The sequence below is a fragment of the Neodiprion fabricii genome, chromosome 1, assembly GCF_021155785.1.
Source record: "Neodiprion fabricii isolate iyNeoFabr1 chromosome 1, iyNeoFabr1.1, whole genome shotgun sequence".
NCBI classification, from domain to species: domain Eukaryota; kingdom Metazoa; phylum Arthropoda; class Insecta; order Hymenoptera; family Diprionidae; genus Neodiprion; species Neodiprion fabricii.
The window spans coordinates 39263875-39286696 of NC_060239.1; the positions used below are offsets into that span (position 1 = coordinate 39263875).

At 40.6% G+C, this 22822-nt stretch overlaps 2 protein-coding genes across 3 annotated transcripts in view; one reads left to right on the forward strand and one right to left on the reverse strand.

Annotated features, from left to right (window-relative positions):
• Positions 1 to 16318, reverse strand: part of LOC124182801 (solute carrier family 12 member 4) — a 72987-nt gene extending 56669 nt beyond the window's left edge. The window contains exon 1 of one of the 2 annotated variants that reach the window (XM_046570541.1): positions 15859 to 16318. In XM_046570541.1, the coding sequence (XP_046426497.1) occupies positions 15859 to 15937 (79 nt within the window). In that variant the 5' untranslated portion in view covers positions 15938 to 16318. The remainder of the gene's footprint in view (positions 1 to 15858) is intronic. The other variant, XM_046570519.1, reaches the window with a different exon arrangement.
• Positions 16319 to 17789: 1471 nt separating this feature from the next.
• LOC124182827 (bromodomain-containing protein 7) lies at positions 17790 to 21554 on the forward strand. Its single transcript, XM_046570579.1, has 3 exons — positions 17790 to 18011; positions 18486 to 20183; positions 20743 to 21554. The coding sequence occupies exons 1-3, from the start codon at positions 17966 to 17968 to the stop codon at positions 21444 to 21446; spliced, it is 2448 nt and encodes an 815-aa protein (XP_046426535.1). The 5' UTR covers positions 17790 to 17965; the 3' UTR covers positions 21447 to 21554.
• The last annotated feature ends 1268 nt before the right edge of the window (positions 21555 to 22822 follow it).

The following is a 22822-nucleotide window of genomic DNA, read 5'->3' on the forward strand; positions in this document are numbered from 1 at the left end:
TCGAAGATCGATAACTTTTTGGAAATTTGTTAAAATAATACGAGATGGCCACTGAATATACCTTTTTAAATTAGGATCGAGATCTCTGATATGGACATTTCATTCCGAACCGCTTTAGAAAGGAGAAAAATTTTGGTAGATTCGTTCGAATTTAGTCCGCGATGTTTTATTTTTTGTTAGGTAAACTTTTTTTTTTCGACAAATTTACCAGAATAGATTTTCATTCCTCTAAATAGGCGTTATATTAGCGATTAAATATTATTGTTTGTAATTTCAGTCTTATTTGCATTTGTAAGGGAAACACCCGTATAAGCTTAGGATTTTAATAGTACATTATGTAACAAGGGAATAAAGTCGAATTTTATTCCTGTGTTACATATAGGACTTTATTTCTGACTCAAATCTGGCCGCAATATTTATTTGAAAATTGGGATTTTTAGATTGGCCTCATATTTCCCGCTGATTTGGAGTTGCGGGAAAAATATGCCACTTTCGTCCCGCTTGTGAGGTCAAAAAAGTTAACTTTACGGTTAAGTGGGGAATAACAATTTGATACAACACTCGACGTGTGACCATCTTGTAATAAAATAACCAAAAGCGTGTCGATGTTCAACTGTACAACCCCCTCAACAAAAAACAATCTGAAACTTCTCACGGTTATATTACTACAAGTTTTTACAGGTATACAGAATTACCACTTCGGCCATTATAACTTCATTAATATACGTATCTTCATTCTCATATCTCATATCATACAACGTGCGGTATAAAATGGCTGAAATTAATATGTATAATGGATCAGACTCCCGGTGGCAGCAGCGCTAACTTTTTGAGCTTATTACTTGTAAATGTAAGAGGTAATTTCGTTTTCCGTCAGAGTTTCAACTCTGTTAGGTATATACATTTACATATATGTATACGTATACACAACGATAGTACTTGATAATACACATATACAGGTGAACCATAATCAGCTTGCGATTCCTGCTTCGTACATTTAGTCGAAGTTTGTTAATTATATATATGCAGTATAGAAGCGATTTAAACACCGATAACGAATTTCATCGTACGTTGGTAGAAGAAAAAAAGCGAACAAACGAAATTAAACGAAAGAAAAAACATAAGGTGGTAACATTTAAAAAATAATTAATCCAGTATTACACGATTATATAATATACCTACCTACAGTTGCAGATTAGGAAAAACGAGTTCGAGGTTTTACCAATACAACAATAAACGCTGTACAGAAATTTTGTAGAGACTGGTTTACTTGTGATATGCATGCGTGTGTGTGTGTGTGTGTGTGTATAGGGCGTTCCACGTCAAGTTAGCAGCCCATGTAACTCACCCCCTTCGATTCTAATCATTTTTTAGTATGATGTTCTTACCGAACCCAAAGGGTCGCGGGAATTTTTACACATTTTTTCAGCCACTGGGGAAATTTGTACAAACTCGCAAAACCAATTTCGAAAACGCCATTTTTTTTAAATCCTAACAAAATCACACCGATTCTATGATTTAAATGTGATTTTTGAACAATACACGATAATAGGATCTCGATATTTACAATTTTTTTAACTAAGTTTCTAGTTTTTCCAAGTCGGAATTGGTTTGGCTTTTTTTTTTTTTTTTTTTTTTATAAGCCCCGATCTAAATAAATTGCAGAATCACATTACTTTCATGATTCCGTGATCTATATAGATCGGGGAATAGAAAAAAAAAATAAAAAACAAAACACTCCAAACACGACATGGAAAAATTAAAAACTTATGAAAAAAAAAGTAAGTATCGAGATCCAATCATCGCGTGGTGTTTAAAAATCACATTTCAAATCATAGACTCTGTGTGAATTTTTTCAGATTTTAAAAAGTGGGATTTTCTGAATTGGTTTTTTCGTTTTTTTTTCATATTTCACAAATGGCTAAAAAAATGCGCAAAAAATTCCAAGACCTCTTCGGGTCGGTATGAACGTCATACTAAAAAATGATTAAAATCGAAGAGGATGAGGTAAACGGGCTTCTAATTTGACGTGGAATGTCCCATATATATGTTTACGTACGATGTTACGCTTGACAAGTTGTGCCTAATCCGTTGAAAATACACGTGTTGCGCAATCAGCAATTCAGAAATGTTAATTTATAAAGTCTTGTACGTGTTATAATAGACTTTCAACTGTTGTCAGCTTAGCAATTGACCTGAAACACGGTTAATAAACTGATATTATTTATACGATTAGTATTTTTAATCACAGGCGTACCAATACTGTACGTATTCTTTTATTTATTTATTTAAATTTTTTTCTCTATTTCTTTCAATCAACTCCGAATAGAGAATTCGGTCAATATCGACGGTTAATTTAATCATCACGGCTAAAACCCGTGCCAATAAAATTGTTCTTACCTCGTACATTATACCCTATATAATATATACAATTATATTATAATTCAACTCAATGACCCAACATCAATCCATACCATTTATAGAATTTCTAGCGTTTAATTGTTATTGCAAACGTGCAGTAAACTTACGTTAGTACAACAGCGAAATATTTTGCGCGGCCGGTAACGAGCAATGCATATACCATACATGTACGTATATAGTCTGCAGTATTCCGATTGCGGCGATGAGGAATACTTCGGTGATTTTCGTCGCCATTCTTCTTCATCCTGGTTCTTCGTTCGGTACGAAGTAAGTCGAGTACTCCTGCAGCCTGATTACGAAGGTGTACAGGTCGGGGTTGCCGCGAAAGTTTCGTTAAGCCTTTGAAAATCCGCGGGATAGGAAACGCGCCACCGGAAGGAAGAAGCGAGCGGAGCCGCCGTCCATCGTCATGACGACGCGAGGATCGACCTACGACCTTTTATTCCACCTCACACATACAGCGTAAAAAGGCCATCCGACGATGCTCTTTCTATAGATATACGGACGGCCCATCCATCCATCCATCCGCGTATCGCGTATCTTTCGATTCAATTGACGAATCGATTTTTACATAAGTCCTATGTCGCGTGTTGCATTATTTTTATTGTTATTATTATTATACCATTGGCGACGTCGTAAGCCGCTGAGTGCGTGTATCCGTACAGGTATGCTACACCTGCTGAGTTATAAAACTAACTACTTGTGCAACGGTATCGGTGGTTGTAACCTACGCACAAGCATGTAAGGATAATGTGACGAAGGAAGGAAAGACTTGGAAGCTGAATTAATGTGAACGCATCGGGTGTACAGTCTAGTCGAAAAGTTTAAGAAAGACAAAATTTAGGTATGTAATGCGACGAGGGTGAAGTTAGTAACGTTACGGTAACGGTATAATGTGTTTGGGAAAATTGATTGCTTAGCATCTTTATAGAGAAGTCTGAAATTTAGTAAACCGTGAAGATAAACGAAACGTACTCTCATTTTGAAAAACCAACTTCTTATAAAAGTTGTTCTAAAATTGTTGAATGTGTGATAATTTTTCTCTGACGTTTCGTTTCGTTAACGTTTGAGTAATTTTAGCCTCATGTAATGCAGAGGTTTAGTATCAATTGCTCATAATTTCAAGTTGTGACAAATTTTGTCAGGAAACGGTCTTTATTGCAGGAGGAATAAAAAAATTCAAAATGCGAAAAGCGGAAGCTCACTTTGTTCGTAAATGAATTCTCTACAAGTCACGTGACTGAATGGATTATTCATGGGATTGACATATCTCGAAATAAATCATTAGTTTATCAGGTGTATGTGCGACAGCTCTTATTTACGTCGATTTCACTCGTTTTTTAGGTTATAAAAACCGAATAGCTGAATAAGAATTCAAGTATTCGCGATTCATCGACAATCCGTTGACCACGAAAACAAATTCTGATTTATTGAAATTGTTTATACGGATATATACTTGTTTCATTTTTGAACAAAAGTCAAAATACTACGATGTTTGAAAATTCTTGACGACCCAAATCTTTCTATGCAAATATACTCGTTTTTTCCCGACTCAACCCAAACGTAACTTTTTTGACTCTCTCATATTTCCCGCAAATCCAAATCAGCGGGAAATACGAGGCCAATTTAAAAGTCCTCATTATCAAATAAATATTGCGGCCAGAGTTGAGTCGGAAATAAAGTCCTATATGTAACACAGGAATAAAAGTCGAAGTTATTCCCTTGTTACATAATGTACCGTTCTTCAGTTTCTTTGCATCGAAGAAACCTTGTTTTTATCTAATTGAGCTTGATTAACGTCAGTTCTTCACTACATGCTTTTCGGCATCGTTTCGACTCGACTTTCTTTACCCTAAGCATATCAATTATCAAGTCCCTAAAAATGGGCCTCTATGTAAAAATTAACTCGGGTGATATTTCCTGACGCCAGCGGTTTCGGCGTACTTTCCCAACAACGTTATCACATCGAACGCTTCTTCCTCTCCTTGCGCCTGTCAGATTATGAAAAACGTGACCAAGTTATACGTCAGCTCGATTCTTCGAGTTCTCCGCGTTCTCCGCGTTCTCCGACACACAGCAAAGCTCCAAGTCCAACCTTCCGCTAATTGCAGCCGTGGCTCGACTTTCGATAATCACCTTTGTAACCCCTGAGATCGCGTGCCCTCTAAACGCGACGAAGAATTCCCCATTTTCCGAGTCCTGCAGGATCAGCAGCAGGGGACCACCCGGAGGAGGACGAATTGTTTTATTCCCAAAGTGTCGTCGTCGTGGCGCATGGCGGCCAAGAGGGAGAAAATAAGGACAAGATGAACGGCGGAGAAACGGGGGGTGGAAAAAACGGGAGGATGTCTAGCTCTTTCATTGATACCGTATACACGCACGGACAAACGACAGGGTCACGAGTCGGTCAGTCCCAAGGTCATCGCAAAGAAAAGAAAAAAAAAAAAAAAACTCCCGAAACTCAATCCTCCAATGTAATATCAAAGCGCGATGCGCGGAGAATTTTTTCTTTGGTTGCGATGGAGAAAAATTCGAAGGGAAAAAGCAGGGAGTCCCGGCTCCGTGTTGTATAATCGCAAGATATATCGTATATATATATATATATATATACACTAGGGTGGTTAATTTTTTAACGTTTTTTTCTATTCTTACGTTTTAATGTGTCACTGGGAAAATTTGTGACAAATACTGGATACAAAAAATTGTCGTATAACCGGGAGGAGGTAGGAAAATATTTAGAGGTCGCCGCTTATCCTGGCCAAATTTAATCCTTCACGAATCAACAGCAAACCGCGCCTAACAATTTTGCAGTTGGCCGTTCTCCTCTTTTATACTAAAGATTAATCGTCTCGGAGAAATTTGGATAACAGTTTATCTTACCGAAATAGGAGTATCTCATCACCTTAACCTCCGTATTTTGTTCTCGGTACTGATTTTTATGAACAATGATTAATCGAATCACGATACGAAAAAAATAATCCGCACAAATTTTCAACTTACATTTTATGACTTTTTGACTAGGTTTTTAGGTCGATTGAGAATGAAAAACGAGTCGGTTAAATAAAGTATCAGCGTAGCTTTATTTCGTACAAACATGTAACCTGTTGCGATGTGACAAAAAAAGAAAAGGTTACTCTCAGCAACCATACAACTTAATTCCTTATACCATAAAGCACGCACCCATAGCCGAGCAACGCCGTATTCCCGGCCCTCTACGTGAATTTTCATTCATTCACGTTGTAGAAAGTTTATTGAACTTTTCTTGATTAAGAATCTGCGCGAAGTTCAGTCAGGTGAAAAATGTGTTGAACCAAGAACCTACATGTGATAAAAGAAAAATTTCGATAAGGTGTCTTTCCACCGAGGCTCGTCTAATTACATCTAAGGTAAGAGAAAGTCCCCGAGTCAAAACGGTCAACTTTATACAAGTCGTCTGACAATGAGTTAAATTTTGAATATAATGTTAATAAATTACTATATAGATGGGTGAATTAATTCATCGATTATACAATACACGTACTAATATTATACGTTCATACAATAATGTGATAAAATTTACACTCCGCGAACTTTTTATACGTATATAATATTATTATACGACATTCTTTCTTTATCAAATTCAATTTTATCATCTAGATACACGCCTATACGAGAAATACGAATGTGAAATCAATGTTTGTCAAGACCTTTTTCACAGCGTGTAATGACAATGATAATAACAACAATGACGACAACAACAACGATAATAACAATATTGACGATGATGATGATGATGATGATAATTATAATAATAATAACGATAACGAGGGAATTTAGGTGAGACCTGTACAAGAGGCGAGGAGTTGCTGACGGCGTAGTCCGCCTATAGTCATAGACTTAAGCTCACCCCCTGCAAGTTTCTCGCCCCTCTGTACGGGGGCCCCGCCTAGCCGATTGGTCGATGAAACCCCGAGGATGAGATGATATACCTGCTATCTACAAAGATAACGCGTATCTCTACACACGCTTTTTACAGAGTAATGTTCACCTATACATATGTAATACGTAAATTCTCGCGAGCATAATTTACCCAGATATTGTCCAGCGGCATGCAAGTTCGGTGCAGTTTTTAATACGAAGTGTAATAAAATACTACACGATATTGAAGTCAGTGATCTGGGGAAAAAAATAAATATTCTGAGGCTGTTCTGCGTACGCAGATTTTCAAGTGTTTATGAAATTCTTAATCTACGAAATAAATACGTACATTGTACATACGTGAATTAAACATTCTTTAAAAGACAACGACAGAATTGACATTCGATGAAACGCGATTCTGCGGTTGCGCAAATGATAGTCAGTAATGTGGAGGATTGCTCGTTTATGGATCAGTTGCAAGTGGGTGTATGTGAAAAAAAAAACTGTATTACACGCGTGACTAGTTGCTTCACCTTGAAATGCAGAGTTGGAATACAGCGAGCACCCTTTCGTACCGCTGTGCGTATACACTATATTTACACTGGTATAATGGCTTAAGGCCAATTTGTCGAATTTTCGTGACTCGAATAATGCCTGGAATTCACGCCCGCCGTTTGAATTTCATAGATTTGTTTCAGAAGAGCGTACAGGGTAAGTTAAAAGTATACGGCTTACATGCGGATCGATTTGATAAATAGAATTAGTCCCTAATACGTGCTTAATTTTAAGGGAAACAATCGGTGACATTCACTTGACATTGCGAAGTAATCTGATAATGAAAGAAAGTAAGAGAGAAAAAAAAAAGAACGCGCTTCTCTCTCCTGAAGGTTTGCCAAAACTTGAGTCGAATAGGAAAATAATAATAACAATACCGAATCATTTTCTTTGGATGTAACGTACAGAGTGAATTCCTAACGACTGCACGCTCTGCCGTATGATAAAATTTAATGCGTATGCGCTGCAAACCGGTAGCATTTGTTTACCAGGGCGACCAACTGTCGCTAACCTAAAAAATTTTGACAGTTACGAATCGAACGCAACTGCCACCGAAAACTGTCAAAATTTTTCACGTCACAATTCAGTGTTGCACGACATCTATCGATATTTACTCATATCGATAACTAGAAGTCAAAATATCGATATTTTACGTCCTCGATAATCCGTATAGTATCGATACTTTTACTGCAATACCAAAAAGAATGTATCAAAATTCTATCTCTCAAAAAATAAATTGAGAATAATTCGATTTAAAAAAACCTGAAATAGTAATATTAAATGGAGTTTTCTACCTCAAGTGTATCTCGGTGAATTTTGCGGAATTGAGGAGTAGATATTGCAGGCTGCTATTACGCAACCATAAATTTTGCTGTGATGCGACATATTATGTACTATAATTGCGTATCGCTATCTCGCGTTCGTTACAGGTAACCATAGGTATACATATAGAGGCGATTAAAAGATAGGAAGAGGAGGGGTGGTGTTTTGTTTCGCGATATAATAATTTTCACCTGATCCCTCGATTGCACGGCGATCGCGTTGAAAGACGGATTACGGCGTCGGCGATACATATCTTTATCATAATCATGGCTTGGCTGCGGCGTACTTTGCATTTTCTTTTTTTCTTCTTTTCTTCTTCACATGTATATATTAGGCATATAATTCATCGTCCATGTAATTACACAAAGGTCTTTTTCTTCTTGTAACATACCGTTTTTCTGCCGTGCAAATCGAACGAAAGTTATACCGCGTTGGCTTCCGTTAGAGAAGAAAAAAAAAAAAAAAAAAAGAAGAGAGAGAAACACAAAACACGCCGTATAATACTTTAACTTTGGTCTATATGCGTATTACGACAACGCCGTTGTAACTCATTCGACACGTTTCTAACAAGTTTTATAACACGTGTAGTTTGTAGATACCAGGGTTGTTGAAAACTTCTCATTTTCAACTCGTTGACATTTTATAAATACACTCATAAAAAGTACAGGTAGAAAATTTTCGTAATACCTTTTAATTGAATTTTCTCTCTCTCTCTCTCTCTCTCTCTCTTCAATGCGATGAATATATTTATACCATATAACGTCTGTATTATAACAGGCATATAGTTATTATGGGATGTTGCTGTATGATAAATAATGTTTAATTATTCCCACAAGTTAATATAAAATAATTAACGTTCCATTAATTCTCCCCCCTCAATTATAGTCGATATATATTATTATTATTACCGCGCGATACTCTCAACTATAATGTCCTTTCACTGCAGCCACATGTTCCGTTATTTACAAGGAATTTGCGAACATACGTATTACAGGCATGAAAAAACGAAATGGCACGTCTTGTGGGCGAAATTCAAGCTCATACCCCGCTGCAGGTATATGGAATCGATACAGGTATACCACTAATGCATTTACCGGTAATGTATTAATGTATGTACATATAATCATCCATGTCTATACTTACACTTGACACATGTATATACACGTATGCATAATTAACCGAGTCCAACGATTTATTTTACTGCAAGAATAGAAGTTAGGTGTGAGGTATACTCGTATATATACATAATATCGTATATATATATACATAAGTAAATAAGTTCTTAAATTACGCAACTTCGCTGATTACCGGCAGCCGATTATACGCACTTGACTGTCGTAACTTTTTTTACAGTGCAAATTTAAATGCACTCACACTCAATATACTATAAGAATAATTAATTCTACATTTCGCCTGTTAGTGAGTTTACAATCCGACAGATCGACGGAGCTGAAAACTCGGATCAATGACAATTGTGACCGATCTTATAAATCAGGCGACGCGTAAAACATTGCGAAAAATAATTTCATACGTTTATGATTCAAATCGCCGGGGGCATGTTGACGTGATTCTTTTTTCCTTTTCTTCTTGTACACATCGACTCGCGAAAAAGATATTTTATCGATAAATTCCGTGTGAAAATTGCCTTTCGATACTCGCCTCGAAATTGATGTACCCGCAAAGGATATAAAACGCGAATGGAGGTCTTGGGTGCTAGCTACACATTTGCATACATGTACGAATATCGTACATTCAGGGTATGTACATTGTATTACAGGTACGCATGTCCGTATAAGATTTAAACGAGCTGTTCGTCGGGCGTAAAATTTGACGGAGAGACAAATTTTACACGTTGTATTTTTATTACCTTTGTTTCAACGTGACTTGCTTCTCTTTGCTTTGTATTTTTTTTTTTTTTTTTTATATTTATTCACCGTCGTTATTATAATTATTATTACTATATCCTTGTTACTCCGCATATATTCATCCATTGCTCGAACCATATCAAGCGGAAAATCTTCGAATGTATGTATACATACATACATACAAGTGTTTATAAATAGTCACTTGGCAATTGGACAAGATATTTTTTTTTTAATTGCAATCGTTTAAATATGAAAATAAAAACGGTTAACGGAACACAAATTTCGTCTCCCTTTTATTTTACACTTGATCGAAATATTCGTGAAAGGATTTTTTTTCTCGCAACTGTGATAAATCTCTATGCACTTCACCGAGGAGCTGCTTTTTCGGTCACCGGACAAGTAAAATTCGTACGCGGTCTGTGAAGATATATTTTTATCACCAGCTAGCCAGCTACCAGCATGTGTTTGTTTTGACAAGACATTGAAATTATCTCTAGTCTTGATTCTTCTCGAGAGAATTCCACCGCTCAGACCTTGTCTGTGAATGTGGTCAAGTTATATTCACTTCACGGTTTCTATGCAAGTTTCTAAATGGAATAAAATGATAATTGCGATACGTCAGTAATCGATTCTGTAATTATTATATTAAATTCTCTGAAATTCCACTGTATATACGGGTAAGAATCATCGTTGCAACATCAAGAATCGCAAACATTATCATAAAATTACGATGTTTCTCGATAACAACTTATGCGGTTATGCAAATGAAAGTATCTTGTCTCAAAAATAGCAGAGTTCATTGTATTGATCTTTTTTCTTTTTTTTTTTTTTTCACTCCTGTTTTTTAATCACAAATCAGGTTGATGGTTCGAGAATGTGTTGTACATAAAACGGGATGGACTATAGTGGAAAAAAACTCGCTCGTAGAGTGTACGATAATCTTCAAATCTATAGATCGGGTCTCTCGTGTAACTTGAAAAACGTATGCACTGTATATGTAATATACATTCTCGTTTTCCACGACTAATTTGTATTCGAATAAAAAAAAAAAATCACCTGATCAGATTTTTAGGTATAGAAAGGAATGTCACGTATACACCGAAAATAATATCTAAGAGAGCTGACATTATTTTTCTCTCTCCTGCAATGGGTTATTTGCTTTTTTTCAATTCGGTCATTTCTTACACCATTCCTTAATTTCGATATACACGTGTACCTAATAGAGTGAAAAAAACAAACAACAATTGCTCGCCGGTGCGAATCGCGTGTGAAAACACTAGACGTACGGTACACGTAATAATAGTAATTGGAACAATAATAAAGTAATTGTTATGGTCGCCTCCGTGCAATGCAAGAGCAACCGCGCGGCTACTGAAAAGAGGTTACGCAATCCATCGCTGCTGCAGAATAGTGTGTATATACCTATGTAATACGAGTTGTACGAAAGCAAGTTGTGTAGGTATGCTTATTGACACATATCTAATGCGTAAATATGTGTACATAATATTAAAGACTGGGCGATTGAATTCGCGAGAAAGAAAGAAGGAAAGAAAAAAAGGTTACAATTGCAGACAACTGACATACCATACGGTTATTATGACAGGCACAACACAATCACCGCCTAGGAATTCCATCATGCGTGTACACGTGCATACCGATATGTACGGCACATCTCATTGCGGGTTGAAAAACTTTCACCACGGCGCTAAGCAATTGAACTCAATTAAACTCAATCCCGTTCTTTCGGGGAATAAAAATTGTAAGTTTGTGGGTATTTATTCCACTGTAATGTGTAAATTACAAAGTGGATAGATATACTGTACGCGTGCGTGGTATACGATTGTCCGCATGTGTGTAACTTGATTGTCGCCCAGGCTTGGCAATTGAGCCTGCATGCATATATCTACTAATTGTTATTGCGGAGGGTCTCGAGATGCGGGTGGCGGGTGAACGAGTCAGTTTTAATTGCTCTCGGAACGATCGTCGCCGCTTGAACTACGCCGACGCTTGTCGTCGCTTCGTGGGAAAGACCGCGCTCGTTTGTCATTGCTGTACGGAACTATAATATGTACGCGCTGATTAATTAACGTTCTTCGTGCCAATACGGAATCGCCCCCGTCGAAGTCATGTGTAAACAAACGAAACGAAAAGAGCGATGCACCGTAGAAATATCACGAAGCTGAAGCTAGCGGTCAGAGTTTAGCTTTATCCTCTTCATTCTGTAAAAGTATTGGGGGCTACAAAGTGTTGGAAAAAATTTTGATTTTTGGTCTTCGCTACCTTATTTGAATGAACATTAGAACGTTTTGCTCCTAATTCTGGCTGCTAGCTTCAGCTTTGTCGAGTTTTCAACTCTTTCCGTTGTCGTTCGTCTACTTCGTATATAGGAAAAAAACAGGGGGAGTTTGCTCGGTCGGTAAGGGTAGGCGTACTACATGACCTTAATGCACGTTATCCAAGCCATCCACCGGTGGGCTGGACAACCTCAATCAATCTCCATTGTTTGCTATTTTCATCGTTTTTGGACATTTGCCGAGAGCCGTACGAACTTTATTCCAAGTATTGGGATTGTCACTTTACAATGCGTCATCTGATGGAAAAAAATCAAAACTAATCCAACCAGGCTGACATCTGACCTTTGGCCGTGTTTTTTCGCGCGTGGATGGTAGAACAGGTGCATAGATTACTGATTATGGTTAATTAATTTATGTGACACGAGTAATTCGAAACACCAAAAATTACGATTCGCCTCCATTAATATTAAAAACTTGGGTTATCTGGTGATGAAATGGCGCCGACAAACATACTCTGACGTCACGAGGACATTCTCCAATAACGCTCTGCACAGTGCAATCTGCAGATTTCACTCATTGACTGCACAGAACTAATTCAAAGTCAAATTGATTCCAGTCGCCTGAAAATATTCCTTACGTCCAAAGTCAATAAACGTGACCATATTATATGCCATCCGTAGCTTTTGACGGTCTCATACGTCATCGATTTACAAACGATAGTAGGTAAAATTTGACCGCAATGCATAATTGACTTGTATTCTCATCGAATAATTATCAATTATATACAGTCAACGGAGGAGAGGAACTATTCAGGCTTAATCACGTCACGACCGTTTTAAAAGTAAGAGTTTTTACGAGAATCTATCGCATTCTTTGTTAAACCTTTCAACCGATTTGGAATTTATCATAAAATAATGGTGCTATTGTCGGAAAGTGCGCTCTGGTCAGCTAGGACTGAATAAATATCGTGCAGATTTGTAATTCTCTTATTACGCCGCGAGGCGGGCTTTGAGGTGATATTTTGCAAATTATTCGATTATTAAATCATGTGATATTTATCGGTTGTTGCTGACCAGAGCGAATATTCTTACATCAAAAGGATCACGTCGCAAAAGATTTCAAATAGAATCGATGTTTTACGAAAGAATAATTTGAAATGGATTCCCGTAAAAGTACTTAATAAACCAACCGCGTGTAATGTCACTTGTTTTGACTAGTATCAAAGCCTACGTATCACTGACACAAAAATGCCGCAGTCAGCGCGATTCTATGTGAAATGTCGGCTACAAGTACCCAAAAAAATTAATTTTACGCAAGAATTATGCCAAGAAATGTATTTCCATACTCGAATTACTATTTATTGCAGAAATACATTTCCTCCAGTTATTTTCGCATGAAATACAGAAGTTTTTGGACAGTTTTGTTTGGCATTGCGTGCAGATAATTGCACTGGCTGCGGCATTTTTGCATCATTGCTGTATAGGCTTTGACAATAGAGAAAATAAGTAACTCATTTTACTCAGTCACTAAAGACTAATTACAGCAGCCTCTCAATCGTCTTCGTTATACCGGTTTCAGGTACGTGCAATTTGAAAATTTCTCCACTTGCTAACTTCCGTATAATCGAATGTAGTCAAATAGTGGAATGATTGTGGTCGGCATCTTCAGGCGATTCGGTGCCAAGTGCAAGGGTTGTTTGTGCACGACTTTATCTGCAAGAAGACGTTCGCTTTTTTTAATCTCAAACCTGAGAATCAACGCGCTCGTGTAAACACAAAGCCAATGAAAATAGTGCATTCGTAAAGCTCTGATCAGCTGCTACGACGACGCACATTGTGGCAGCGTGCCGCAGGTCGCTCGTTGTAACGCGACGTTGATAAACATAGATTTGGTCCGTCGGGCTGGCAGAATGCCACCGGGAAGTTGCAGTCTCGAAACTCGTCTCGTCACCGCCCCCGACTTTCGTCGTCGTCGTCGTCGTGTTTACCTTCATGCAAGATCGGCCCTGTTCGACTTCCTGCAGGTCTGGTAGCGTGGCTAGACTCTGCGCCGAATGCTGGCGGGCAGATTCCGACACGTAATGCTTACGCTTTTTAGAATATTATGACGCGCGGATCTGGTTTCGCAAGGTCGAAAAAAGATGAAACGAAATGATTGCGGTGCTCTCGCCCCGTTATCGACCCGATTGACCCGGGTCAATTAACTGATCAACGGTCTTCTTCTTCACTGAAATGTCAAACAATTTGTACGATCGGATTATTTTCGGTTCTCAACGGTTTTATTCCAGAGGTTTGGGTATTGGTAAAACGCGTTGCGGATGGGTGAAACCATAAAAACACGATGTTGCAAACGGCGTGCAGTCTTTCGATTCCGTGCAACGCGAAATAAACAACTCTGATACAAATCCCACGACACGAAACCTGCACGAGACTGCGTCAAGTCTCGGAGATCGAACGTCGATCACACAATTCAAATTTTCTTATACATCCTTCAAATTCGGATCTGAAACGATCGTCGGTATGAAACGATCAACCAACTTATAACAAGCAAACCTAAAATGATGTTCGCATAACCAAATAACAAGCGTACGCAAGACTTTTACAGTTCTCAAAGCATCGTTCCAACGCTCATGCGGCAGCGGCTCGATTTCGAAGAGAACCTTTCGCACTTTTCACCACCCAAGCAAAGGTGGCGGAAAAGGAGAAGGACCGAGGGCTGAGTTATCGATCATCGGCTCAGGCGTTATTGCTCCATAGGTACATGTACCATCCACTGGCAAAACCATGGAGTACGAACGCGTTCCCGACCACGCGGCGTAAGTCGCACAGGTACGTCTCGTATTACGTAGGTATACGTACGACGTGAGTACCTGTAAGCTTGCGGTAACTCCTAGACGGTTCTCGCGTGTAATCGCACGTAAAGAGCGGGTTTAAGCTTTAAAACCGGAGCGCCGTGCCCAGATATTATTCAAACCTAAAAATACAACGAACTGGGGTCTCCCACAACTCTGATCGCAACGCCGTCCAGGCGGCGGGATGTCAGCTTCTCCTGGCTGGTTTACAATAACTCGGAAAAAGTTCCATCTCCGACCACCTCGATGACGACTCGTTTGCGCCCATGCATGCATGTATACATACTTAACGTCTATGTACACGCACGTTATTTACATACATGTATACACAGAGTGTACCGCAGTCCAGCGGTTACAACACGTGCACAGGCAGCATCATTCTGCAATCGCATCACACCCGTTGCTTTACACGCTGTTATCAACCAGACGCGGATGCCACTGACTAGAGACTGTACAATAACGCGTGATTACGCAGGTCTGCAAAAAAATATTTTTCTTCAGCTGCACGAGATGTTTTTGGTAGATTTTACGTTTTCGAGTCTACTGAATCCAAAAATCACTTCCATTCCCCTTCGTCAAGTACAATGTTTTTGCAAAACACGGGGTGTTAGTTCAAGAAATAACCTGACGCGATGGAACTTTTCGAGTACTTTTCCCGGTTTCAGTGAGTCAAAATGTAAACGAAACAGTACAGAAAACGTGTGCTGTTCTTTGGTTGCAGACCCGTGTTACTTGTATTTTCCTCGTTCACCGTATCGCAGAACGGTCGAGCGGTAGTCCGATCGGCTGAATTGGGCGGTAAAAATCCCAAAACTGTGCTGCGAGACATCGCAAAGTGCACACAGATTATAGATTCTGAGAGACCCGATTCTCGCTGTAGTTTGTTCATCACACCTACCTCATAATCCCTGTTTCTACGATACACAAGCGTATCGATCGTCGTGGGGTCCACCTATACACGCAAGGCGATACGATGCAGGAGCGAAGGATAGGAGTAAAGCACGAGCTTTATAAAAGACGGTCTTGAAACTCCGCGCAATGTTTACATTGCGGAGCGTCTCCGCCACCTCGATCTGTACCGTCGGGTGATTTGCGGTTTCTTTTCTTTTGTTTTTTTTTTTTTGTTTTTTTTAACTGCCAATCGATTACTCACCGAAACTCACATCGATAGAAACGGGTTCCTTGGGTGGAGGCGCGCTAGTCGCCGGCGTAACCGTGAATCGTTCCGGCATATCGAGGTCCTGTTGATGGTCCTCCTCTTCTTCTTCTTCTTCTTCTTCTTCTTGTTCTTCTTCCTGCTCCTCCTTTTCGACGACTCCGCACTCACTTCCGTTTCCACTTACGGCTATGTATTGTTTGTATGCCCTACTCCGCGTCGTCGGGGTACCGCGTTCTTTGTACGACAGGAAAACTCTCCTACGGGATTATCGCGCGTACTGTGCCCGACACAGTGAAACGTCGAACGTTTTCGCAACGACTGTATACTGCGTATAATACTCCGCGGTCGCTATCGGACTCCCTCCTTGGTCCGCGAATCGAGCCTAACTAACGAGCTTCCTCGACGCGTAAGGAGGAGGTGTTTGTAGTTTAAACGAAAAAATCTCCCGCACTTTCCTCCTACCGCCTAATCCCCCTCCCACCGCTCTTCCCTTTCCCTCCCTTCGCTCACTGCCACTTGCGTTAGCGCCCGCTCCGCTTTTGTCTCTTTCTTTCAAGAATTATTAAGCCGTTTGCAATGCCGGTTAGCAGTGTAACGCAACGCTTGAGCACGCGGCGCTATCAGTATTCGGTAGTAACGCGAGATTGCTGATAGTCGGAATCTCTTCTCGCGAATACGCGTCCAACGCGACGTAATAATTTCCCCGGTATATGTATTATCGTTAGAAGAACCGCAAAGATCTGCGACCCTGCGAGTAGTAGCTGATTGACGACAGAGGTTCCTCTTCCTCTTGGGTTGCCGACACTCGGGACGCCACGCGACACGCGCCGCACTCGTAACCGTGGCTTCCTTTATTCTAGTCGCCAATAATACACGTGCGCAATGACGGCAACACACGTTAAGAATACCGAGTTTTCGACACATCGGGTAGCAGCTGCAATCAGACGAATACGCGCCTTGTGCGTGTCATACATGAGACTCCAGGGGTTTCCATGCCGATCGTTGTTGCATTGCACGCGTGTTACGCACCAACCGTACACTCTCATATTCATCCGCGTGCGTCGTCGCCGGCGTGTGTTTCTCGTTTCTTTGCTCGCTACGCATGTGCGCGTACATTGCACATACATACATACGTAAACACGCCTACGCTTGCATGTGTGACCGACGCACGAGAGGTGCTTCACCCACCCGTCGGCCGTCGCACGCGTCCTGAGCGTCCTGGTATATCCAAAGGTGGCGAAACAGTTGTAAGCAGCTAACTGCAGCTTTTTCCGTTCCGTGTTTCCAGCTACGATATGTAGGTGGCGGTAAAGCTCGGTCTTACCCGTCTTACCTTACCTTACCTGCAGCCTTCGTTGCTTACCCGGTTACTTACCACGAATCTCGTCGTGCGTGGTTCATCCAGGTGGTTTGCAAGTAAAAATATGAAATTTTCAACATGTTATTTTCATATTCATTCATAATGTAAAGATCGTTTTATAATTTCTTGTGCCAGTCACGCTATTACTTCCATCTAAGAATAGATTGTGAAATCTTCGGCAGTTTTCATTTGCAACACGGTATGTCACCATCTAAAGTGTATCATCAATCACACTGATCGCGAGCTCCGATTATCTCATATTGAAAGCATGAAATTCAACCGCATGGTGAAACCCATGGTAAAACCGTCAATTGTTTTCCAACAGACCGAATGTCGTTCGTTACAATTTTTTACGTACGGACCCAAACGGTGGCGACGAAGGTTTGCACATCGGCAAATCTGAAATTTTGGTAACAGTCTCATTGTCAGCTAGACGAACGTTTGATTTGCGAAAAATTTCCATCAAAACAGACAACACGTGCGTCTACTTCCCAGCAATATTCGAACACGACTGATTGCGAGCCGGTTGTGCGCGCGTCGAATTCGAACTTGGCGTCGCTGACGTCACTAACGTCACGCAATGGCCGTCCACGAAACGTGAGCGGAGACTTCGAGTGTGTGGCGGTGCGGCAAGGCTAGCTCAGAGAGTGGTGATTGCGCGAGGGACTGTCCATCGCGGAAAAGTTTTCTTTACAAGCTGTTTAAAAAAAATTCGTCAAGCTGTGGACCCAGCCGCAAACAATGGGCTCGAAAAAGCACAAAAAACACAAACGGGAACGAATCGAAGGTAACAGTGAATCACGTGATTATTGTCACTCGTTCTTTTGCGCATCCGTACGCTTCTGCAGTACCGCTACTCGTAACCAGATTGTTTACTTTTCTCTCCTGCTGTCATTTCGCATCTTTCGTATCGATAATCGCAGACAACGCTGGTCGCCGGATGCCGCACAATTTCTATCGCTTCATTATCACAGCTTCCGATTAATAACGGTCTATAATAACGATAATAGAATATTGACGTTGTTTCTTGAAAATAAAAAGGGCGGCCGCTCTGTCAGAAGCATTTTTCGCAATCGGGAATCGTCGCGTTTCACACGCTCAAGGTGTTTCCCGTGCTCGATTAGATTTTCTGGAATCGCGCGTCACTTGTTTATTTCTAGGATCTATGCTTCGTTTGACGATCGACTGAATTTTCTCGCAAATTTATATTTACTTGAGAGAGGATAGAGAAGATTAAGTATTGATTATTTGTTTTACACAGAGGGGCATTACTCGACCCCAGATAGACCTCCGGCCTTGAAGCTGATATTGAAGGTCGGTGGGAGCAGTGGGACTCCTGAACATGCGGCAGATTCGCCTCATCACTCGTCGATACTTCAGCAGCACTATCAGCAGCAACTTGGTGTTAATTATTCCGTGACCCAGGGCGAATCTGAGTACGATCGTTACATGGGTCACAAAAAGTTGAAGAAGAAAAAGAAGAAGAAGGACAAACGGCATAAGCATCATCATAAGGAGAAAAAGAGACGGAGGGAGGAATCCAGCCAGGAGTCTGTCGGAGAAGACAGTCTCCTGGAACCACCTAAAAAAATATCTGCCATTATGCCTCAAAATCAACAGCTTATGCCCCCCAGGCCACCCGAGATCGAAAACAGAGTAGGCGTATTGGCCTCAAGCTCACTTTCTCCCCATCGTGAACCTAGAACCTGTGTCCTAAGAAAAATAGCTGAGAGAACTCCGCTTCAGAGGCTACTGGAACACCTGCTTAGGTCGATGGAGAAACGAGATCCCCAGCAGTTCTTTGCTTGGCCGGTAACGGATAATATTGCGCCTGGATATTCTCAAATAATAACAAATCCAATGGACTTCAGCACAATAAAGCAGAAGATTGACGACGGAAATTATCAGAATTTGAATGAATTTATAAACGATTTCAAACTGATGTGCAGTAATGCTACTACTTATAATCACCAGGACACAATTTACTACAAGGCAGCCAAGAAGCTTCTTCACGTCGGCCTCAAAATGGTTACTCCCGAGAAGCTCAGGCAGCTCAGATCCGTTCTTACCTACATGTCAGATATTACTAAGGAGGAACTTGGGTTCGAGCTCGGCGCAGAGGATCCGAATAATCCTGACGTCATGGTGACAGAAGAGCAGATTGAGAAGGAGAGGGAACAGGAGGAGAGAAACGAAGAGGCGGAAGAACTGAGGAAAGAAAACCAGCGGAAGTTGCGGTTGGCAAATTTGGGTAGATACGAAGCGATCCCGGACGACTTGACACCCGATGAGATCCTTAAACAGGCGCAAAGTGCAGCTAAACATGCCGCAGAAAAACTTAGCTTCAAACGAGTCAATTCTAAGATGGGCTTTCTACGCCAGAAGAAGGATGGAACAACAAGTCTGCAGATTTTGGTTCCTGGGGACGGTGTTATACCCGGCACAAACCAGAGGCCTGTTTCCTTAGGACAATTAATTGGAAAGTTGAGCCATGGAACTGGCTCGCTGGCTGGTTTCAGAGAAGATAGACGCAATATGTCAAAACCAGCAAAACCGCTATACTACGGAGCCTTCGGCTCCTACGCTCCCAGCTATGACTCGACTTTTGCCAATCTTACCAAGGAAGAGACAGATTTGGTGTTCCAGACGTACGGAGATGAAACTGCGGTTCAGTACGCAGAGTCTATTTTAGATTTTGCCAAGGACTGTGACTATACCTTGACCATGGTTGACAATTTGCTCGATTTGTTGACCAATGGGGATCACAAGAAAACTAAGAAATTTTTGGAGGAAAAGCGCAGGCTTCGAGAAGAGGAAGAAAAAATAAAACACCTCCTTGAAAAGCCAGCACAGGATGGGAAAGGAGCGGAATTTTCAGCGGATAAGGTTAAAGTTGACCTTGACCAACTAAAGAGCCTGGCTGACCTTGGCATTGATATTGATTTCTTGAATAATATAGGTAATGAAATTCATGTTACATATAAGATACTGACCCTTTTTGAGGCCTTCTGAAATTCATGTTATATCTGACATATTGACCTTTTTATAAATTTGAAGTACTATATTGTGATATTTATAAATTTATCTTGATGTCTCTTCTTCGGTTATTACGTTCAAACATTGTCAGTAATTTGATATGTTACGACGCACCAAGATTAAAAAACCATTTGGTACTATCAGCCACAGACTGCAGTCAAAAGTCATCAAAACCTTAAGGTGACCCGTGCCCAAAATATGGGGTTATCTCCTTCAGTGTTATCACTTAGGCAACCCGAGTTGGCCATAATTTCATACTAGCTCTGCTATTACTAATATTTCTGTATTTTTTATTGCCATGAAATTTACTCTACAGCTATTTTTCATCCCCGTGTAGCAAAAAGTTTTCACCGAGCCACTGAATCCCATTTTACTCTGAACGTATTTTACTCCCCAGGAGAATCTGTATTATTTTGATCCCAAATGCATTTTATCACTATTGTCTAATCAATGTTCTCTGTTTCTTTTCATATTTGGAACAGAAGAAGAAACTAAAACGACTGCGGAACGAGCGGCGCTCCAAAGTGAATTGGACGATACGACACAGCTCCTGGGTCGCTTGCGTCAAGTGCAGCATGACAGACTGTCTGCTCAGCCACCAGCGCACCTGTCAAACGTCCCAAAGGCGCAAGAGACGGAAACAAGTCTGGCAGAAAAGATCACAGAGAATCTGACTGAGATTGCCAAGAAGCTTCCACCCTCTGCTATTGCTCCAGTAGACGGTCTTCGGCGGGCGATGGGAATCGCCCCGATTTCACGACCGAGTTCTGCCCCTGGAGCCGTTCCGGCAGCTGTCACTATCCCCCGACCAATTACAGGAGTAGTTTCCAGCAGCGGTAATGTTCCTCAGCCGGAGCCGATGGAGGTCGTCGATACTATTGTTCCTTCACCGCCGTTGCCACTGGGAAATCAGAGTCTCAGTCAATCTCTAAATATAACGAGCTCAGGACAGACATCTTCCATGCAAGTTCAAATCGGAGAAATTCCTCCACAGGATCAGACTCAGACTCAAGTGAGCGGAACTGGTAGCGGAGCTAACGGAGGACTCCTTGCTACGCAAGAAAATTCATCCGGAGTTCCTGACCTGGAATCAGAACTTAGAGAGTTCCTGGAAAGCGATCCTACTTTGGGACACTCACCACTCCACGACGACAAGACTCTTGAGGATATTCTGTCAGAGTCGTAGCCCCAGTGCAATGCTCTTGCATGACTAATTATGGTTTATCAAACTCAATGCAAAAATTCAGAACGTACAATGTTGAAAATACCTAATAAATAGTTTATATCTAACTTATATTTTCGTATCGGATATCTGTTTGCCATTGCTCGTTCGATTTGATATATTCAAAGCAAATCAGCGAATCTGGAAAACCAGGGAAATTGGTAAATTTCGGGAATATCATCAAAGATGTTGACACCTTCAAAACAAGTCATTATCGTTGGACAAATACACGTACCCTCGTTACTATTCACAATACATATTAAATCTAAACAAGGCTGAAGTTAATAACGTTAACGTAACGAAACGTCAGTGGAAAAAATCTGTCGTGTAATTTCTGTATGACTTTCAAGGAGTTACTTTTTGAAATATATGAGTATTTTTTGTGTATCATCCTAAATGTGCAAAGTAACGTTTTTCCTAAACATGTATCTCGTTACTGTAACGTTACTAACTTCATCCTCATAAATCTGAACAATCACAAACGCTTTTACGAGATTTTGTCTCCGTAATGCACACTGTTGATTCAAGTTTACTTTGTTTAGGTGAAGAATCACATCGAGAGTTACTTTGGACTTCCATTATTTGTCTGCAGCAACTCTTGAAAATAAGACATACCTTTTATCTAACGAGTAGGTAATTGAATTTCTCTGATCGGTAATCAAACCCCAAAACTTTCCTGTTCCCATACACGTTGGACCATGCGATTCGCCGTGCACAACTGATACACAAATGCCACAATATCGATTGATGCAGCTGCGGTTCCGCAACCTGACTTTTAATTACCGTAGGGACGTATACAGTTACTTGCAAAGTGCGCTATCGAGCTTTTCAGAGTCGAACCATCGGATCTACGTGACGGCTGATGCAGTTCTATAGCACGTGCGCGGCTATACCACGTAAACGTACCAGTATCAACAGAGCTTAATCTAACTAACTGACATAATTAACGAGAAGGAAAGGGGTGCGAGGGCGAAACAACGGAGTAGCGAGATGATGACTCGTTTCACCTCCTTCTGTCGCTCTGTATCACTCCTGTTCGCCTCCCGGCGCCAATGAATCTCTCCTACATATCTCAATTCTCCCCCCGCATTCCCGGCTACACCTGTTACAATACATATGGAACACATGCATACGTTACAACGCCCCTAGGTTATGCATTACTAGATAAGAACTTGAACAGGGTGGCCTCACCCCTGGAAAACCTAGAAATGTCAGGGGATTTTTAATTTGGTTATGAAAAAAACTGAAAATATCAGTCCTCTGTCATGGACATTAGAAATGATTTTTTGAGGTAATAAGTTTACTTTGTTTCGTCCAGAAAACAAATTGGCTTGAACTGA